Source organism: Aplidium turbinatum, chromosome 2 (assembly GCF_918807975.1).
Source record: "Aplidium turbinatum chromosome 2, kaAplTurb1.1, whole genome shotgun sequence".
NCBI lineage: Eukaryota > Metazoa > Chordata > Ascidiacea > Aplousobranchia > Polyclinidae > Aplidium > Aplidium turbinatum.
This window is the reverse complement of record NC_137473.1, coordinates 48,545,708-48,568,111: the sequence shown is the minus strand read 5'-3', so window position 1 is coordinate 48,568,111 and position 22,404 is coordinate 48,545,708. Positions and strand designations below refer to the sequence as shown.

At 36.6% G+C, this 22,404-nt stretch overlaps 2 protein-coding genes, 1 non-coding gene and 1 pseudogene across 4 annotated transcripts; 3 read left to right on the top strand and 1 right to left on the bottom strand.

Annotated features, from left to right (window-relative positions):
* The first annotated feature begins 1,190 nt into the window (after positions 1-1,190).
* Positions 1,191-12,394, top strand: LOC145765371 (carbohydrate sulfotransferase 1-like). Of its 2 annotated transcripts, none has more exons than XM_082577185.1 (6): positions 1,191-1,302; positions 3,932-4,209; positions 5,621-5,881; positions 9,638-9,812; positions 10,599-10,747; positions 10,917-12,394. In XM_082577185.1, exons 2-6 carry the CDS (start codon positions 3,950-3,952, stop codon positions 11,329-11,331), a joined length of 1,260 nt encoding a protein of 419 aa, XP_082433311.1. In that variant the 5' UTR covers positions 1,191-1,302; positions 3,932-3,949; the 3' UTR covers positions 11,332-12,394. The 2 variants fall into 2 exon arrangements, with proteins under 2 accessions (XP_082433311.1, XP_082433310.1); XM_082577184.1 differs by lacking the exon at positions 1,191-1,302 and adding an exon at positions 2,044-2,100.
* On the top strand, positions 6,660-6,755 carry LOC145765796 (U6 spliceosomal RNA; annotated as a pseudogene).
* A 699-nt stretch (positions 12,395-13,093) lies between the features above and the next one.
* Positions 13,094-13,234, top strand: LOC145765787 (U4 spliceosomal RNA). Its single transcript, XR_014288659.1, has one exon. It is a non-coding gene; the product is annotated as a U4 spliceosomal RNA (small nuclear RNA).
* Positions 13,235-13,429: 195 nt separating this feature from the next.
* Positions 13,430-18,464, bottom strand: LOC145765335 (CCN family member 2-like). Its single transcript, XM_082577139.1, has 5 exons — positions 18,267-18,464; positions 17,331-17,837; positions 15,419-15,621; positions 14,819-14,940; positions 13,430-14,140 (listed from the first exon to the last, which is right to left on the bottom strand). The coding sequence occupies exons 1-5, from the start codon at positions 18,436-18,438 to the stop codon at positions 13,948-13,950; spliced, it is 1,197 nt and encodes a 398-aa protein (XP_082433265.1). The 5' UTR covers positions 18,439-18,464; the 3' UTR covers positions 13,430-13,947.
* Between the last annotated feature and the right edge of the window lie 3,940 nt (positions 18,465-22,404).

Below are 22,404 nucleotides of genomic sequence, written 5' to 3'. Positions count from 1 at the left end.
ACACTACACATTCTTCCATTTCTTCGTTTCCCAAACTTCCTCAATTATCCCAAGTCATTCTATTATTTCTAACTCTACCTCTACCGCTTCCGCAATCGAATCGCACGCGAATTCGCGAATTGCCTTACTGATTCTAGGGTTTCAACTTCTAATGTTCTAAATTAACAAATATATCATCAAACGCACAGGGCACAAGGCAATGGGAGAAAGGCTTGGGAACAGTTTCATTTTGTATTGCAATTCATTTTGTATTGCAATTCTAAATTAATTAAATATTGTATCCAGTAAAACATCCCATGTGGGGGCACCTTGACTTAGATAACCGCATGGGTTTTTTCGGTGCCTCCATGGTGTAGTTTCCATATAAAAAAGCTATTTGTTATATCTCCTGATGTGTACATTAAAAATGAATGTGGAGCTATGCCGAAATAAACTTGATTGATTGATCTGAAAAGTCAAGTCAATTTAAGATATTTTGTTTCAATAGCGAGATATATAAACAAACAAGCAAAGTACCGTAAATAAAAAGTAAAAATAATGCATCGTAAGTTACAGTTGTTGGTTAGATAATGGCGCTATCAGGATAGTAGCGAAAAACCATAAGCTGTCATCTAGTCAGTCCGAGGATAAGGATTCAAAACCAATTAATTAATCATAACATTCTTTATGCAAAAAGTTAAGGTTCTAGACATGACTTTTTGGCTCTTGCACACTTGCACTGTATTTATAGGAAGAACAATTGAATGTAAGCCTAAATTTGTTTTAACCTTCTAGCTTCTCCACCTAACTATCATACTGTATTGGCTGTGTTGTACATGTAACTGTGTAATTTTTGTTCTTTGTTATGTAAATTTCTGTTATTTATAATACTTTTCTAACACTTCTGTATTTTAAGGTGAAAATTTAGGGCGTAGATGTAATTCTTGGTGAAATGGTGTAATGTGGAGGTTGAAGTGGTGTCATGAGCAAACTGGAGTCTGGCAACACTGTCTGTAACTTTCTCACAAGTTTTGAGTTGTTGTGGCTACCCTACAGGTTGCCAAAAACATTAAATAGGCTCGTAGTTTTTTAGTGTTATTTTGGCATCAGCCCACAATCCAAATACAAACTAGCTAAAATTTATAAATCTTTGAATAAGGACCTTCTGATGATTCTTCTTTTAGGGTGAAACAGGCTGTTAAGGGTTTAGAGACTAATAACTATATTTGATTAAATGTCATTACATTAATGAATTGAATATTGATAAACTTTTTCCAAGTGAAACTTATGCAAGCGTGAAGGGACTGAGGAGGTTTTTCACGAGTGGGTATAGACTAGGCTACTTAAATTTTTTTTCGTCCGTTTGCTGGCCTACGGCGTAGCTGCAGCAGGTTTTCACTACGCACTCATTGCTGTAGTTACAGTACTGCGCAAGGTTTGGATGTTTTGTGCAATTACTAAAATGTTTATGATAAAAAAGAAACTAGATTTTAAATTAATCCGCAGTTTTTTTAGACAATCAGTTGGAGTTATTGGCAGGGTTGTGCAGTCGGAGAAAATTTACGATTCCGATCCGACTTCTAAGTTTAGCCTATAACCGCCCTACTCAGACTCCTGCTTCACTGTTGCCAGATTGTTTATATTTTTGCCCTTTTTGATTTAAAATTCAACTTCACTTAAGTTTTGATCGAAATGGTAGAGGCGAATTGGTAAAGAAAGCAAAGAAAATTTGCAAGACAGTATTTTTCCCCACCTAGTTTTTTTAACCACAGTGGTTGGCCCAATCTTCATTTTGCACCTCAACCAAGCCCCAAAAGATATTCAGTTGAAGCCCAGGCTTGATGCTCTACTCAAGTCAAGAAACTTATTTATTTGAACCCAAAATTTAGAAGAAAAAGAATCAGTACAGGACTGTAATTTTTTGTATGTTGGAACTGTTTTTTGTTAAAGTTTATCTTATTGTCCCGAATTTGTGAATCTGTGCATCAGCCTTTAGCTGCATATCTAAGAAGCAGTGCTGCCTGACCTTTTGCCAAAAATTTATTTAATTTTTGTAAATCCTTTAGAAATTTAAGCTGAAATTGATTAATTAAAATTTATCTAAAGAAGTAGGAGGCTACGGTATGTCTGTATTTAATTCTATCCTTTTATATTTACTTATTTTTTCTAAATTGTGTGGTCACACTGAAGAACCGGCCTCCTGTAAATTTAACCTTGCTGAGTCTTTTATGACATCACATTTAATTTTTTAAAAGGTTTGCAAAGTGAAGAGTTTAGGAACTTTTCACTTTTTGAATTTCTTTTCTGTGTAGTAAAGTTTAACTCGCCCTTGTTGTACTTGATAAATAGTGACTTGTGATAGTGAACCGTGTACTAGATAGTGATTTTCAAGCGCTGGTTTATGCATATTTTAACTCTTTTGGTTTTGCCATTTTTTTTTTGTTGGTGCCAAATTCGTGTGTTTACTATGAAGTTTTCAACATGTTCGCGCCAGCAAAGTAAAAATAAATTAAATTAAAAATTAAAATCCGAATTTTACAAAAACTAGCAAGAATTAATAGCCTACTTCTATTTTCTGGAAAAGATTTAGAATGCAATGTGGAGAACAAGAAACAATAATTTGAAAAAAAAGACCGCAAACAATTTTTTTTAACAAAAGTAAACAGTATAACACTAAATTAGAAAAATCAGTGCTTTTGTAGAGCTTTTGCTACACAAGTGTGGTTTCTTCAGTACATATATTCCTAATCAAATAGAACAACCTCTGCGCAGTTTTTCTATTTCAATTAGAATATAGGCTACTGAAGAGGCCACACTTGTGTGGCGAAAGATCTAAAATAAACTGAATTTTCTGATTTAGATACTTTCTGTCTCATTTATGTACGGTACTGTAGATGTATGTATTGTATATTGTCTACTTTTGTTTTAAAGGTTTTGCAGTGATGTACGCGCATAGAAAAAATATTGACGCCGTCAGCGTTAACGCAAACGTTCGAAAAACCATACGCCGTATGCGTCAACGCAACTTGTAAAAAAAGTTGGCGACGTCAGCGCATACAGTAGCGTAAACCCATTTTGTTTGCTAGGTGCCAAACATTCACACGGTATAAACCACTCGAAACAAACAAGTTTTATTTTGAATTTCCACGAAGAAACACAAGCATCTGAAAGTGTTCATCTAACATTTTGCTGCGTTTTGGTTTCAATACGCCTATGTCTTTGCCAATTGAAAACATTCTTTCAACTGCAGCGCTGGGAGGTATTGGCGTGTTGTAGCGAAAAAAAGACATTAAAAAGTGTGCGTTGACGCTATGCGCTAAAAAACAGCGAAAACTTTACGGCGTAGCCTCAAGCGCAAACTATCCAAAAAAATGTGGCCGCAAGCGTTAGCGTAAACAAAAAGTCTACGCCGTAAGTATGCGGCGTATACGTACATCTCTGATGTTTTGTCACACTACGCATCCTAATCGTATTATCAGTTAATTCATAAGAAAATTTGATGAAAAGTTTAATAACGAAGTTTTGTTTTAAAAAAATTTTGTTTATATTTTGTATCAAGCCGGAATCGGAGTCAGGCTTGCTTCCAACAACTCCGACTCCGGACACACCAAAATTCCTCCGACTCTACAGCCGTGGTTAACTGGTTATTAGATCACCAACTGTTAAGGTTGATTAATGATAGTAGCGTTTAGGGCTCCAGTGCCACATTCATAGTATAAACTCTGTTCCACCACTTCCTTGGCTGTGTGCAGAGGTGGGCATCCGCTGGTCATGAGGCATTTTCTTTCAAATCATAAAAAAAAGTTGTCAAGCCATGTAATTTTCCTTGCGTTTGGAACTACATGTGCTTGAGAAGTGTTGCCGATTTTTTGTTTTCACTACATTAATATTTGTTTAATATATGAAATTTGTACAAGCTATAGTGTACTGTATTTTTATCACTGTCTTTCAGGTGTGTGGTTCCATCCTCATGAAGCATTTCAAATTTCCTGTAATGACAAATGCTTCGGGAAAACGCATCTTTTTTGTTACTGTGAGCGTATTCTGTATAACGACTATTATTTTGGCTTTCCTGACTCCAACGCATCGTACGTCTGAAATGGGAACAGAACTATTGAAAACTATTCGGAAAACATCCTTCGCTTTCTTGAAACGTTTTGGTACTACTAAACCTATGGCAAATTCAAAACTCATTCCTATCAAGTACCAAGAGGCGGAAAATTCCAACAAGTAAGACTGCGTCAATATTTTGCTTACTACTGGTATGGAGGCTAAATGGTCGGCAACTTTCATCAAAGAACTATGTGGCCCCGACTTAATAAAATTAATTCGACAAAGAGCTACAACTAACAGCGAAAAAACAAAGTTTAACGGTATTATGAAATGTTGAAGTAAGTTATATCGTTTTTTGTTTTTTTTTAATTTACACTTGAATTTGTCGGGTTACAAATTTCATGTAGCTAACAATAAAAATCGTCGTGGCACTTAAGTCGTCTCGGATCTATCCGGAATCACATTTGGTCTGCGGACCATAATTTGTTCACCCCTGTGCTAAATGCTAGTAGCCCATAGTGTTTTGTGCTATTGATATTTAAAAAAATACTCTTCATGAACCTCCCTTTGTGTAACCATGGCCACCTGGAGATGCGGCCTGATTTGTCACATTTTGCAGATTTTGATTACAGCTACTGCTAGTGCTTGACTGACATTTTTTGAGATGTTTTTACTTTTTGCGGTTTCCTAATGACATAAAACTTTTTGTTGCCTTGGGGAAGCAAAAGCAAATGAGAAAAAGTGAGTTGAAAAACGCAAAATCAGACTGTTATTGAAAATTAACAGTCTGACTAAAATCTTCGAAATCAAATTTTCTTTGTTTTTCAACATGTGAGAATGTTAAAACCTATTGTGTTGTCTGGAGAAAAGAATAAAGAAAGCGTAAAAATCTAATTTTTAGAAAATTTTATTTAAACGTTCGTCCAAAGTTAGAAAAACCTGGAAATTTCTGCAAAATGTGACAAATCAGGCCATATCTTTAGGTGGCCATGGTGTAACCTATCTCATAACGAAAAGCTTTAAAAAATAAAACTAAGCGACCATAAAGCCTATCTGTTCACATATGAGCTCGCTGTCTGTTCAGTCGCCAGAGCAGAGGAATGAAAAAGCTGCATACGGCCCCGCAGCAGAAGGCCCGCAGACTGCTGGCTTGTCACACAATTTTTCTTTAGCCTATTCAGGGCAGCCTATATTTTATCTGGGATTTAGCTTTACAAATCTTTGGTAATAAATCGTTTAGTTAGTGAGCTTAATTTAGACATTTCAGACTTTCTTTGTCTGTATTTGTAGCAATAGCCTATTGCAGGAATTCTTGTGGCTTTAGGACAGATTAACAACGTATTGGAGCTTAGTCATGTGCCTCGCCAAACCGTATAAGCTCAAAAAGAATTTTTTTTTAGAAAAATGAATACAACCACAATGCGCCATAATCTAACCAACAGTTGTATAATGCATTGTTTTGACAATTCCATTTACTCTAATTGTTTAAAATGGCGCTGTTAAAACAAAATAACTTGACTACAATCCAAAATCACTTGTGCTACTTTTAATTCAGTTGCCAGTCTAAATGAATCACTTTCTTTTACAGGTTGCTCAAGGCGGTCATATTAATTTCTCAAACAAAGTCCGGTTCGAGCTTTGTCGGTGAAATCTTCAACCAGCGAAAAGGTGTGGCCTATTTCTTTGAGCCACTTTATCCATTTGGATCTTGTCCTAATGTTAACCGTACTGATGCCTTGGACTATCTTCTTGAGATTTTGCAAGGAAACGTTGTAGAGTCTACAAAAGTATACGCACGTGTTATATCCCAACTAAACCCAAAGCAGTACAATATTCACAGTATCAGGAGGTAAGCTACAAGAGATGGATAATGATATACTATCCCCAATTTGTATAATTATATTTTCAAACAGTTTAGGGCAGGGGTCACCAACCTTTTTTGCATGCGGGCCACTTTGGCACTAAGGGGAGCTGTGGCGGGCGCACTAATAAAATTTTAGGTAGGTTGACTCTTATATGCTAGAAAAGAACGCATTTCGTACCCAGTATCCAGCGTTACATGTTGTTCATATTTATGTTAGAATACCGCAGCAACAAAATTAATCGAACAACGCTACTGCCAGGCCAAGCTCCTTTTACAACACGTTTGACTTTTTTAACAAGCCTAATAAACAAGGCTACTTGTTTTGCGCACTTATAGCGAGGCGAGCAGTTTCATCAGAATACTCATCGCCAAGCAAGAGTGGTGTTGTCACTTCGCTTCACAAAAGATATCTTGCAATTAACAGTTTCAGTAAACAAGGAAATGTTTGACACATTGCAATACAGGCAACAATAGTGATCTGCAAACATATCAGCGAAAAACAGGCTCCAATAACAAGGAGAAAGAAACCAGGCACCATGAAACAAACGCTTGTGGAAATCATCGAAAAATCGTAATTCTATCGTAATTCATGAACAGTCTTCCCTCTAAAAAAGCAATGAGTTGGTTTTTCATCCTTTTTGTGAGAGTCTATAAAACCTTCTTTCTTTTATTATAGACAACTGTCACTTGCGATGCTTATCAGCGTGGCAAGAATTTGTTGATTAACAACATTTTGCAGTACTTGCTTCGGCAGTAGGCTACATGCTTCGGCAATACTAAAATTGGAACGATACAGAGAAGATTAGCATGGTCCCTGCCCAAGGATGACACGCAAAATCGTGAAGCGTTTCATATTTCTTAAAAAAAAAAAAACATTTTGCAGTACTAAGCTAAACATTTTCATAATACAATCAGAAAAAGTCTTTAAATTTATATACAATATTTTTCCATGTCACCAACGGAGTAAGGCAGGGAGGGGTTTTAAGTCCTTACCTGTTTTCTTTGTATATAGATGACTTATCGACTGAATTGAATTCCCTAGATGTCGGATGTAATACTGGTTCATCTCACTTGAATCACCTAATGTTTGCAGATGACTTGTGGGTATTTAGTCCAAGTGCTAAAGGTACCAAAAACTCATTGATGTGTGTGAATCCTATGCTTCTAGACATGACATTCTTTTCAACTGTAACTTAACTGTTGGATTGGTCCATCAATGTCGCAAATTTAAAGTTTTGACTTCTCCATGCATGCGGCTGTACAATACACAAATTAAATTTGTTGGACAAGTGAAATATTTAGGTATACTGATTGATGATACCATCAGTGATGACGCAGATATTAAAAGGCAAGTGCGATCTCTTTATGTCGCTGCCAATCAGCTTAGGTCCAAGTTTGGAAATTGCTCTACCGAAGTTAAAAATGTAATGCACCAATCATATTGTATGCCAATGTATGGTTCGCAACTATGGTGTAACTATAAAACTTCTACTTTAAATCGCATACGAGTTGCTTACAACGACTCGTACAGAATTCTCCACAATTTGTCGAGATGCGTCAGTGCAAGAGTGTATCAGGTACAGAACGACGTGTTAACATTTGATGCTCTATTAAGAAAAAATTGCTATGCATTTGTAGAACGTTGCAAAAGATCAATTAATCCACTTTTGCGCAATGTTATGTCTTCTGATTACTACTTTAATTCTACATTTTATATTCACTACAACAGTATTTTGTACGTTGTTTGATGTAGCCTGCTTGATGTTGTGTTAGTCTGATATTTTGTGTGATGACTGTTAAAAATTTGAATTCTATGGACTTTGAGTCTGATTGCAAATAAATAATAATAATAATTATAATCGAGTTGGCACACCGATCTATTATGCCAACAAAAACTTGCATAAAGAGGACACTGCTCGTGAAACACCATAACGATGAAACCCACACTAGTGTTTACATGACATTTGCAAACTTAAAATAAGCAACCCTATGCTCACAGACATTTCCGAATTTCGAAAACAGACATTTTAATTAACCACTGGGACAGTGTGGCTGGACATTCAATGGACATCGCATTGGTATAGCTTTAACCAACCCCCCACCTAGAACTATAATCGGATTGGTCGGTCGGTGGAATCGTATGCAAAGCGAAAATATGCTTCCCGGAAATTATTTTTTGCCTTTGTGCTCTTTAACTCCTCGAGAAAAGTATTTTTGGTTATACTTGTACGCTGATACCTTCCGTGGGCCGCAGCGATACAGCGTGGCGGGCCGCATGCGGCCCGCGGGCCGCCAGTTGGTGACCCCTGGTTTAGGGTAATTGTCACTAATACTGATGGAATCAAAAGTAAAAATTCTAAAGACCATTTGTTATTGGCGGCCTTTCCGATATGTTGTTTGATATGTTTTGAATTGAAATAATTTTCTGTTAGTCACTGCTTATTTATCTTAACCAACAAGATTTATGGTAGGCTATTTCCCGCCTACACTGCTGCTACACTGCTTTGACTGACCCTAACACCAAAGAATATACCGCAGACTATGTCATCAACGACTGCTGCACTATCCATCGTTCCTGCACACCTGCACACCCCATCGAAATGGGGCTGAAATCTGAGCAGACTTAGATAATGAGACTAAAGTTTGGCTGCCTAGAGCCTATGTAGAGTTTCCCATTTTGGGAAAGTTTTCTAGAAAAATAAGCTTGGGTCATATTCTGAATGAAGTTTCAACACTAATCCGATCTGAAAAGCACAAACTGAAGAAGTGATACAAGAATGGTTACGTGCAAATTATACGGCGGGAAACAGATCACATGAAGTGTAAACTACAGGCATATGACAAACATTATTAAAACACGCACAAAAGGAACGATAAGCCACAGGCGAATAACTAACTGACTGTTGAGAGACGGATTATTACGTTTGATTCTTAAGGCTTCCATGATCTTAGTCTGAAATTCAGATCAGCCTCGAGAGATGATTTTAAATTGGTCGATCGAGACATTGTCAGTGTACGTTACACAAGAGGCGATGAGCTCTTCCACTTTTGGCTGCTGAGTTTGGGTTTAAGTGCTCCCCGACCCTTGTCAATAAATGTCTGGTTGACATACCAATGTAAATATTCAAGTATTCAATTGAAGTCGCCCACCCCCTTTGCTCTTTCTGCGAATGTTGTGTATAAGTTTAGTTGTTTGCGTGACGCAAACCAGACAACACGTTTTTTTAAATGACTCGTTTTCTGTTGCATTTAGCACTGAATAATGTATTGAAAGCAGATGGAAACCGCTACTTCCGGTTATTTGGTATAAGTTTCAGCTCTCTATCTCTTAGGCTACTATTCTCGAAATACGGCCAACATTGCAAAAAAATTGCTTTGTGGCACCTCAAGATGACGTCATAATGGAAAAACAATATCATTTTTGAATTCAGCATTGAAAATCTATTCAGAATACAACCCGAGCCTATTTTTCCTGAAAAGTCGCCGGAACACTCTAATCTAATATATAGGTTATATTATAAGATAACCTCTATCAACGTTGCCCAGGAAATGCTGATAAACAAGAGCAGTAAAAAGATTGACTCATGACCGCAAAAGCCCAAATGTCAACGGCGATTTATCATGTGTGGAACACTTTTGTTTGGCTACAAGTGTTACTTTTTCGAGTCGATGCATAAAAGAAGCCTGTTCAATTACTGTAGTCATGCAACTAACCAGTTCCGTCTGTATTACACTGTTCAGCAAAATCTGTGCCACAAACGCAGTTTGTTTTCCCGGGTGCATTAAATGTGCCAAGTTTTTATCTCGAGATGCAAACATATGTCGGTTGCATTCTTTTGTGCAAGGTTGCACTGTGCCCTTCAATTTGACGGCATTGACTGAAGTCGTAACACAAAGCCAACTTGTGGCATTGAAGGTTGGTTGAAATAGTTTATTTCAGTGATTCAGCTCCAGTGTTGTTAATTGTTGTACAGTATTTGGTTGGTTTGTTTTGAATCTACATCGTCAAACTGACAAAGCCTTGATAGGTTATTCCTGGTAGTTTCGCATATTTGTAGAGGCTTTTGACGCAGGCCAGGTTACCGAGATTGACAGAGTGAAGCTTCCGATTGTAAATAAGTTGATATCTTGTTGCCGGGAAATTATTCCATCCACTAGGTTCCGCTGAATGGAGAGCAGTCCTCAACGTAAGTTGCTCAAGCGCACAACCCAAGAGTCGAACCATCGCCGCTTGATCTTGAAGCTTTCTCGTTCATGAAGTCACGCGCTAACCAACTGAGCTATCGTAGCGTATATGCAGTGTCTTGATTATTATGAGTAAAAAAGCAAATACGGAGTAATTAGGCTAAGGCGTACTGGAGGAGTATGAAACGAATTTTATTTGGGCCAAATGAAATTTGAAAGCTTTTTGTGAAAAGCAGTTTAAAAAGTTTTTCACCGTTAGATTAGCCTACCTACCAGGCTACCAAGGTTCTTTCCAATGTAGGCAAATTAACGACAGCTTATCGTCAATAAAGTCATTTGCTTGAGAAAGTTAAAATTTTAATTAATTACGTAGAATCATTTTTTCGTCTGCTACCTGTCAAAGTCCACATCGCTATGTAACCTATAAACCACAGTTGCCGTGGACCCTATTTCGAGACCCATTTCTCGATATGTTAAGCTTTTTATGATACATAGCCAATCTATACTTCACGTTTAGGTTGTAAGAATATGTGAACCAGAATGGATTGAGTCTCTGCTGAGCGTTTTACCAAATATCAAAATCCTACATCTTGTACGAGACCCTCGAGCTGTACTAAGCGCCAAGCGAATTGCAGTTGATGATTCTGACGATACTGCCCAAACCAGGTAGGCTGTGGGTGCAACAGTGACCCAGATAGAACAAATCCGTCTTTTTGCATTGATTCAACGTCTGCAAAACTTGAATCAATGTAAAAATGACACATTTTGCTGTCTGGGGATAAACTAGAAATAATAACAATAACTGAAAGGTAACAAATAGTTCACTGTTTTATAGGAAATCCATGGAAGACATGTGCACACAGCTATCTACTTTAGTTGAGTATAGCGATCAAAAGTTTGTCGATACAAACAGATATATGAGAATCCGACATGAAGATATTGCAAAAGACCCACTGGCTTGGACACAAAGTATTTATAACTTTCTCAATCTGACCAGGAACAACCATATTCTGCAGTGGCTGAAGACTGTTGCCGCTCGGCCCAGTAGCTCTTCAATTATGTTGCAGAAGACTTCCAGGCGACCAATTGACACGGTTTTTCTCTGGCGAAAAAAGCTTCCATTTTGGGCAACAGATCTCATGCAGAAGTATTGTAAACGCTCGATGGAACAATTAGGCTATCTTAAATTGCGAAATAACGAACAACAGCGAAATCTCAACATTTCTCACTTTGCCTCACACGCGCCTTAAGTATTTCAAGACATTGCTGAAAAGGCGTTGATGGCTAGAGCTTTCACAATTCTACCTTGCTTTATTCAACGCTGCTCACGACCGATGACGAAAACAGGTGAACTATAGAAACAAAGCATCCGTAGTTAAGTGTTTGATAGTCTACAGTTGAACCTAATGGACCACCCGCCAGTATATAGTAACAATCCAAGCTGACACCATTGGACTGTTACCGAATAACTTTGCATAGGCAGGCCGCTGAGAGGATAATTTGAGCCCTTATCAATGAAATTCTCGAACCCTAAACCAAGACACTTCTAAGAAACGTGCACTATACCTATGTGGTTTTCCCAAGTCCTTGGGTCCTTTGGAATGGTAACGGGCCACTCAATTTATCCTGGGCTCGGGTTCCAAAGTACCCCTTAGCCCCTTGTTTACGCTACCGTGTTTTAGGGTTGAGTAGGATAGGACACCCTTAGTTGCTTTATTTCAAGCATGCTATAACTGCTCATTCTCAGTGGAAGTGGGTGGATTTTTTTTATATCCCAATGTTCGCTAAAAATATGCTTGATTTCAAACAAAGCAATTTTCTGCCACTTGCAATGCCAATTTCCGACCTGTAATAAAATATTGTGCTACTGAAGAGTGAAGGTGACACAATCCAATGCAAAACATGTTGAACAGTAGCTTACAAAGTATAGTTGATTAATGTGTTCTAATTCTTTAATCAAGTCGTAAATGAAATCAAGAAACTACAACTACAGTAGAATATTATGGCAGTGGTAGCACGCCTGTACCGTACCATTAGTGGTAGGCTACGCGGAAGTCTTCCAGATGCAGATTGTACTCGAGTAACTCACTTAAGTTGACAAGAATTAAGATGACATGATAAAATTTACGAGAACTTTTAGATTATTTAATGTAGGCTCCATTATTGTGCCATGCCCATTGCCCATAGCTTATTTATATTAACTCCGGATAGGAGAGTTCAAGCATTCATGACGCAACAGGCGTTCACGGCTATTGATGACCATCAAATCGAACAGTAGGTACAGTCTAAAAACTGAACAGTAGGCTGCGTCTGAAAACAACATCCTCTCTCCTTGAATTGGTTTTGGTTTTTATGCTATCGATAAGTTGCACGTAATTTGCTCTGAGGATGCGCATTGTAATAGTGCGTGAAACGTTAGTTAATCTATAAAGACAGTTTGTATGTTTCTGCTTTTAATTTCTTGTTCATCGGATGAACATTGTAATTATTACCAGGATAGGAGCGTATATAATCCTAATGAACATCCTAAGGTTGCAGTATCTAAGGAAAAAAATAATTAAATTAAGACAAAATTACATTAGTATCAGCATTCAGCAACATGCGCAAGTTGCAGTATTGAAAATGTCTCTTAGATGGAATGCGTTCTTTATGCTCGATACTTCAATATATCTATTGCTATTATTGCTCGTTTTTCTTCATTAACCATTGTACAGTCGGCAGTTGAGAACATTCTTTGAGATTCGAAAGGTCTACTTCATATTCAATTCTTTCTAGTAGCCTAGTCTAAGCCTTCAAGTTATTTTTCTGCACTTTGTGTAAGACTATGTTTCTGTACTGTATACCTTTCACTTTTAAACGGGCCGTAGACATTTAAAATTGTTGTTACGGCTTAGCAGCAACTGGTGAGTTTGTATTGCTGCGCATGTTGAATTCGGATAACGCATACCATACGTACCACAAATACAAAACTATTTTGACAATTTATATTCAAAATTAAAAGATTTTATAATCAGCTTTGCGCAGAGGCGATATCGTAGTCAATGAGGTTTATCCGAGACGCGATTATTGCTAGTTGAAAACTATTCCCAATACCCCGCCCTGACGACGTGAAAAACCGTCGGCTGTGGCAATTTCTGAAGGGTTCTCCGGAACTCTTAATTCTCATAATTTGTAACCAAGTGTAGGAAGCAGGATGATTGAAACGCCTGATTAATTTGATAAACGATTCTAACTTGCGCGTGAAAGTATAGTCTTCGAAAGGTTTGCGGAACATGAGTTTAGTATCTACATTTTGGGCTCTTTATTTTTTAATCAGCGTAACGAAGGTATTTTATTGCAAATGCGAGTGTAGCCTATTTCAACAACAAATTTCATGTTCACATTTTATTTACAGCTTTAATAAATCAAAACACAAACATTTATAATAAATAACAAATAAATAAAACGTATGTTGCAAAGATTCTTGTAAATCAGAAAATAACTGAATTTTAATATATTATTTATGTTTTGGTTGTGCTAGAAATATCATTGAAGTAGTATGGACAGACAGACGAACCAAATGGTTATACTCTATTAAAAATATATATTGTATATTAAACATCTTTGCATTCTGTCAGTATCAGTACAACCGATTGTCATTGTCAATTTTAGACAGATAATAATCAGTTATTCGTTTAAAGAAGCAGAAAGTGTAATCCCATTGAACCTCGTCAACAGGAACCAGTGAAAAAGACAACGAGACAAAAATTTAGACCTAAAGTAGTCAATCTTGCGCTGGTGTCGTCTTTATGAGCCGTTGCAGTTTAACAAACACAGTTTCATTGTTTGCGTAAAATGAATTGCACTATCATTGATTCTCATAATAGCTAGCTGTCTACGGGCCTGTTGTCATGACGACGAATTGCGAAACTTTCTGGATAGCTGTTGACAGGTCTGACGTCAGAGCACCGTCTGTGGCAACGACATTTCCGAACAACCATAACGTTCTTGTAAAAAAATCGTCCAGTCGGACAACGAAATCTAACTTTGGAAGTCCTCGTTTCACGAGGGGTGCAGCACCTGGAGAAGAAATTCAAATAAAATTTCAAAACATGCATTTAATTACGACTAACTGATTTGAAGTACTGTAGTTGTGGGTAGGCCTATTTCTTTATTTTCGAACAGTCAATAGCACCCCAAATTAGTTGCTTTTATTGAGGTGATTGGAAGTGTTCTGCGAATGCTGCAATTATACTGCTTAAGTGCTTAAGAATGCAATAATATCGGTTGTAACACAAAACTAAAATATTTTTATTGCAATCTCAATGCTGTATTATATTTTCAGTGGCGTAGCTAGGGAACGTGCCGCCCGGGGCGGATTCAGATTTTGCCGCCCCTTCAAGAAAAATCATGTGAAAATAAAATGTGTTTTTTTTTTTCAGATAAAAATCAAAAATCGTAGTCTGAAAGTGCTGCCCCCAGACGTGCCGCCCGGGGCGGTCCACCCCCCCTAGCTACGCCACTGTATATTTTCAAACAGCCGTATTTATAAAAGTACAGTATTTATCAAACCAATTTAATTTAAAGCCCATACTTGCTATACCGTCTCACCAACGTCTCATGTCACTCACGCATTTTAATTGTTAATTTTAAGATGTTTTACTTTCTTCTTGAGTAAAATGTTTCGATTATTGGCTATAAGCTGATATAGGTAACAGGGCTTTTCAGGCTAAAAAATTGCCATCACTATATTTTCACCTTTTTGAGTCTTCGCAAGTTCCGCAAAAGCGAGGTTTAAAGCTTCTTAGGCTTTTGCAACCGGCATAAGAGAAATGAAATCTTTTTGCTGCTCGTTTTTGTCGAGTACATTTTCTTCCATACTGTGAATAACAACAAACAACTACGGTTAGTTTTGTCATAATTACTTAAAAGTTAAAAGCAATGCAGTTATGCTATGCAGTATTATAATTGTACAGCCTATATACGAAATTGTATTTAGAAAAGTTAATTTAAAACCATTATAAAGAAAATTTTAAGCGAGGTCTTAAAAAATTGATTCTTCATCTGTAGTCGAAAATTTCTGCTTTAAAAATCTTCCGAAAAATGCTTACTTACTGTCACATAAAACAATTACGTTGAAAGTGAGTAAAACTAAAAGGAACATGTTTTGAAGTGTTTTCTCTACATGGGCGTCCCTATAAAGCACCTGTTTCAAATCGTAATGATGAACGGAAAGTTTTTTCACATTTATAAAACAGATTCTTTAGCAACTTTTTATTTAGTTCTTATAAAAACTTTACATCATTGCATCACAAATTTAAAATAAAAAGTTTCAATCATTTCAAGCCTTATTAATACCTTTGGTGTTGGTGGCTGTTCGGTGCACTGACGCACTATGCATAATCTCACTTCTCTCATAAGTTGACATTTCTTGTTTTTATTACTGACTCTGGTCGATATGCCAAGTCCACATGTTTTCGAACAATGACCCCAGGACGACGATAGAACATCACACTTCGATTCCCACTCATATGAAGCTCGGAGAGACGCCAGTGCATGTGCTGTGGATCGATGATAAAAAGTTGACGAAAAACCAAGCCATATCATAAACCCTATTACCACCAATCTTAACTGATTTTTTAAAGTCATGGTCTATTTTTGAAAACAAAATAGAATTTTAACAAACTAAGATAGCCTAATAATAATTTGTCCTTCTTTGTTATTACATTAACTGAATTACTGGTAGGCTACTGTATTTTTATACAATACAACAGTCAAATGTCTGTCAACATATTCTCAATGCTTATACTGTACATGTAGGCTACATTATATTAAATGAGTTGCAAATATCCTGCATAAGAGGAGCAAGCTGACAATTTATTTTCGGCTTTGTAGCTACATGTCGGCGGACATTCGTAAAAACCACTTCCACATGTTATGCAGCGTTTCAGTAAAATTCATTCACAAAATTTTAACCTGTTTTCAATCCGACCACTATCTAATTAGCCAACTTTAAACTCAAATATGCTTGCATCTCCCACAGCACCTCATACAACTATAGAACCTTTCGTTCAAACGCCAACTACTGAGAAGAAGAAAAACATTTCACATTGATTCAACACCTACAGACGTTGAATTAATGTAAAAACGATGGGTATTGTTTGCCTGGGTGTAACAAAAAGTCGTAAAATTGCCAGCTGACGTTTTATCGTTTACAAGCCTCAAAAAGTACTAATGAGAACGAGCTCTATCTTACAGTCGTAGCACAAACTAGGCACTGCTTTGGGCAAAGTTTTTAAATACTTGTGTTGTTATAGATGCCATTAAACATATCACCTACGGCAATAACTCTAAAAATTTATTGCAAGAAATAAAATAGAAAGTTTTCGGCTTTTAGCCTAGATGTTTTAAACGTTCTATTATTACTTGGCACTTGGCAGTAAATTAATTATTCGCATAATTAAACAATAAGAACTATTATTTATCGTTTGCAATGTTTAGCAAATTCATTCAGATTTCGAAACACCTACGTAGCGTAAGTTCAGTTCAGTTTGTTTTTATTTGTGACTATCACAACGAAAAAAACAATATATGCGAAACATAGCTGAAGTCAAGAAAAAGGTAGAAGCGACAAAACGCGGACGCTATAACGTGCTTGATACCAAAGCAGAACAATCAGTTTAAAATATGGCACGGTCGCAACACCTTAAAATTTAAATTAAAATATATCGAAATTGAGAACCTAGCAGCAAAGTTTTTGCGAGATATAGGTGCCATAAATCTTAAAAAACCATTTTACAAAATAATAGTCTTTTGTTTTAATTAACGTGTTTTAACGGCAGACAACCAGGAGCGAATCCAGTAAGTAGACTTAAGGGGGGGGGGGCAGCAAAGTCTACATTAATCCAACCTAGGAAATACACGTGAATAAACCTACTTTTCTGTGTTTTAAGGGGGCCATCACCACCCCCCTCCACCGGTCTGCTACTGCAAACAACGGCATAGAGAAAAACTTTAAGAGTCACCGCTGGACACTTTGAATATTTTAAACTTAGCTTCCAATACTTTACGTCATTTTTTTTTAATGAACAAACCTTTTCGACGTATCAAATTGGTAACCTTTTAATTCAAACAATAAGGCCCGTAATTGAATACATGATATTATTCTCTCCGTAGAGACTAGATTTAGGGTCTACTCTAGATGTGAGCCTATTAGGATAATAAAATATTCTTTGTTTAATATTGCAGCAATAAGCAATACAATACTTACGATCCCCTGGTATAAGATTTGTCCTATGCCAATTCTCTTGGTAAGTTTCCTCTGCATTGATAGTTGCCAAGAGATCTGCATAAGCCATTTGGTAATCTAACTCATTTTCATCGCTCCCGCCGTCTGTGTCGTAAATAACATCACTTTCCGCCCGATTAGTGGTCAAGGACACCAGATCGGTGTCGCGAGCAGTTGGTAGCATGTCGTCACTGGATGGGCTCGGCTCGTCGCTTTCTTTGACATAATCACTCCAAAACTTAGCCAATGATAAAATTTTAGGACCTTCTGGTGTGTCACACACCCATTCATCACAACACTGCCCTGGGACACTTTGAAGCCGAGCGTTTCGGCAAATTTCTTCCCGGGGAGGCTGGGTCTCGTGAGAACAAAGAGCGATGCATCCGATGTCCCCATCCATGCACCAGCATCTCTTCTTGCACGATGGCTCAAACATATAACCACTGGCCATTCTCATATCTTCGTAGACGCAAGAAAGTCCTGTTTGAGCTGAAGAAACAAACGTAGTTAAGATTTATAGACATTGGTATTCATTGCAAAACTTTGAAATTCAAACAAATAAACTGCTATTTTCAGAGATGTAGCTATGGGGGGACAGTCACCCTCCAAAATTTTATCTTTCACACCAACAAAAAAATTTTAATACTACTGCAACGTTTTAATACCATTGTAATTCATGTTAAATAAAGTTTGCCTCCAACCATAATCTAGGGCTAGGCCTTCTTAAAAAAATTTTTTTAGCTGCGTCACATTATTTTATCAAAGTAAGAACAACTGAAAATGAACAACTTGTTTGTAGCCTATTCAATTTTTACTACTTGTAAAGGTATTGATTAAGTTTATAATATTTCTCTATGGCATGGCAGCTAAGTCAACAAGTTTGTCAACTTGTTTAATACAAAAAATCAAAGCTCTCACTTGAACACTCTCCCCAGCCAGAACTTTGCGACATAGAAAAATTACAAAATAGATTTTTGTGGGGATCACAGACGTCTGTGTCGCCATTACATCGTTGACCAAGTTGCTTGGCACAAACTTTGCAGCAGTTACATCCATCGGTCACCAAACTGATCCCTGCAGGGCACCCCATCGGTTCGTGCTGACAATCGCATTCGTTGTTGCATAACCCTTGAGCCTGAATAAAAAATCAATAAGAAATTTATGCAAAATTGTATTTTGTAGAACCTTATTTTATGCGTCGTTAACATATTTCTGAGAAAACATGAATTACAGTATGCAGGCCTACGAGTGCAGAGAAAGAAAAGAATCCTTAGGTTTGGATGTACCGACAGTAGATCATTTACGGATTAATAAAATCAACCCCTTTAAAAAGTTTAATTTGTGGACTGTTTTCTTATGCATCAGCCGCAATCGACTGATTAACGTGCCAATTACTAATCCACGGATAAACGCCGTAGCCTATAAACTGATTCTTGCTAAACTAATCAGACGGTTAGCTTAATCGGTCATTTAAAATACCCGACCTTGATCCATCGTCAATTATTACACACGCAAGATAATTTTAAATGTTGGAAGAGAGTAAATTTTATTGTTGAATGTGTTCACTGTATGCTGCGACAGCCAAAGACCTAAAACAAATCCAGGCTCGTGCAGGTTCAATGGAACTGGCAACTGTGGGCTACTTTTTTTGCACTAATTCTGTGGGTATAATGTCACCTGCCAGCATTCACTCTATTATAATTGTCTCATAAAAAACATACTACAACTTTTATTTTAAACAACATTAAAATCCGATTAAGCCAGTCTTTAGCAAACATTTGTTGCTGCTTTAATTAAAACTTTACAAAACAATTAATAGTTTTACCTTGGTTAGCCACAGCATTGTAATAATGAAAGCAAGACAGTTAAGTGGAAACAGTTGCATATTTTAAAGCTCAATTTTGCAAAAAATAAATTATTCAGTAGCTTTAGCTATAAAAATAAATAAGCATAATAGTATCACAAGCACTCAGGTTACATTTTGATTTTAACGCTACAACATAGAAATGCAGTTTAGAAATCATTGGTTTGATAAATCACGTTTTTATCAACACATTACGCATCTTTAATTTATTAAAGGCGTTTTAACATAAATACCGCAACCTAAAACTTTTTATCGCAACTCTTCAAATAAAATGGCATTTCGTCTATTTTGCCCCGTCGGTTACACCAAGATAAATCATCAATTTTGTAATCTGCAAAGACTTTAATATGTGTCCTCGTATTTATGGTGTTCAACAACAAAGAAGTTCTGTTTTAAAAAAACATTTTTCATGAAGACTTTTTTTCCAATTTAGTTTTCATTGCGTAGCTGACGCTAAGTGCTTTTTCACGTCATGGTCGGTTGATTTTGGTGACTGTGAAGGCTATGATGTAATTTTCTACAAATTGTCGACTGTCAGGTGGCCCAATTATCGCCACACCTTTTCTCTAATGTTCGATTTGTTAAATAAGGTGATGTAAGACAATGACATTTTGATACAGCCTACATAAAACTTCCTAACCAGCTAACATTTTCAAGCAACGCCTTGTAGATGGCAAGTAGTTTCCATTTTTGAGAAAACTCACTTGGACCCAAATGGTATATTCTTTTTATGTGTGCATATCACACACTTGTCTGTGTACTTTTCAAATTATTGCAAAATTAAGCTTCATAGGTATTATAATTTGATGTAGGCTATGGCACTAAAGTTAATGGCGTACACAAGCACGGAGTTGCGCTACGGTCACCATTATTTCGAGTTCATAAATGACACTACAGGCCTTTTCGGTAATTCGCTTGTAAAACTGTGCACGGAATTATTTAAAGTTGTTATGAAAATTTCATTAGGCCCATTATTTTTATTCAACTAGCTTAAAGAGTTAGCCCAATAAATATTTTTTAATTGCATTGAATTTTTCGACAAAGAAAAGTATGTCTGCACTGCATCCATACGCCATCTTTTGTTTGTCTTTTCTTGTATCATCGCCGTTATAGGCCATGTATGTGCAATTTGAGACCATCTCATGGGCCATAATCAGTGATCAAACAGTGTTTTGATATAAACTCAATTAGATCTTTGAAAAAAAATTAGTGGCCAGTCAGCATTTGCAAAGCAGAAACTTCAGTTACGCACGCTTTCATTTTTTGAAAAAAACACTTTCACGTTCCACAGTGTAACCACAAGGGCTGCAAATTGTTTACTTTTTGCAACAAAAAAGTTCATTTTTGTTTTACACCACAGAAAAAGTTGGCAAGCAGTTAAGCCTTACATAATCATTACTCCACAACTATGTCAACATGGAGAGAGTTTACTACCCTTTTCTACTTCCATAAAAATCAGTAATTCAGGTTAAATTGACGTAGGCTTTCCAGTTTTAAAAGTTTGTTTGAGAGCTTTTTTCTTGCATGATGTGTGATTAGCGCTGACCTGACAGTTTCTCACGATTAGAGGCCATTTTGCGATGACGTTCTTTCTGAATGAACTTTGATGGTTCGAAAGACAATGACGTCATTCTCGATATGTTCTGCAAACGGTTCGGTTCGGTTGCTCTTTTGAGACATCTTGCAGGTATCCAGTAAATACAAGTGACGAAATTGTCCATATATAGAATCAGAACACAAAGGGTTACGCCGTCAAATAAAACTGCTTTGTTGCTTTGAATCGGCATTTTGTTTTTTCAACAAAAATGGCCTTTGCGATGAAATCCTTTGATAAGTTTGTTTATTTTTGTTTGATCATTTAAAAAAAATGCGTTTTATTGCAAATCAAGAAACATTCAAATGAAGCTTTTCTCCGTCTTTGAATTTGTGGGGCCAAGAACCATTCCTTGTATTAGCGATTACAAAATGTACCAGAAAGACAGCATTAGTTTAACTAATCAAACATGCAAGCTAATTAAGAAAAAAGTGTTTCGGAAATCTCAGTTTTCACTTAAATCTCGACAGGTCTGTTGATGCATTCGATCGAAGAAGCATTGTCAACTCGACGTGACGTTTTTTGTTGAACCATTGGAATCGAGGAATTAGAGATTATATAATTCACTGAGTATTGGGATATTATTTTTTATCTAATCAAAGATGTTAGCAGATCAAAAGGCAATCCAGAAGTTGGTCTATTGGTCTATTCCATTGGTCTGTTGGTTCTCTTGGTCTATTGTTGTACTGGTTCTATCTAGAAGTTGGTCTATTCTACAAGAATTGAACGCAGCAGAACAAGGTGAAAAATATCTGTAAAAGTGTTTCGAAATTTTGATCTTTTTTTAAAATTCCAACAGATCTGTTTCTGTAATTGATTGAAGAGGCATGGCAACTAGACGTGACATGATGGTATAAAGAAATGACTTCATTGATTTCAAAGAACAGATGCTTTCTATTTCACTCACAATTCATCTTATTTCATCAACTCTTTTAATGGTTAACTCTGATACGTGACTGTGATGCAGCTACCACCCATTGTGTGGGTGACATGTAATAAAACAGAGAAGTCTTCTGACTGTCAAGTCACTGCTGTCAGTCACATATAGACAACAACCCTATTTAGTAAACTGTTTACCTTCGGCTTATCGCAGCAAATGGTTAAGACAGTTGCACACACTACAATGCCAGCTCTCATCTAAATGCAGTCAACCTGCTCCGCAAAGGTCTACTGAGAGCTCAAAGTATCATTATATCAATGTGCTTTGGCGAAAGGTTACAATTTAAGGTCACTAGTCAAGTTTTAAAGTATGAAAAAGCAAAAACGTTTTCGATTTCTATAAATATTTTAAAGTAATGATTTTAAATTAAGCTCAAGCCAAACAAATTGCTGTTAAAAAGCGATTCGCTGCATCAGTGTCAAAATAACCAAAAGTATAAAAAAATTATAATTTGATTGTTTTTCAAAGCATTGTGATAAGATTATTTCTGGGATTAATATCGTTTTGTAAATTAAAATTGGTCAATATGAGGTCTAAGTCAATTGTGAGCAAACTACGATTTTTTCATAACGATTTAGTTTAAAAAACTGTGCACTACAGTCTTTACATAATGGTGTAGTTATTTCATATGCAAAACATATATTACCTGTAACATAAA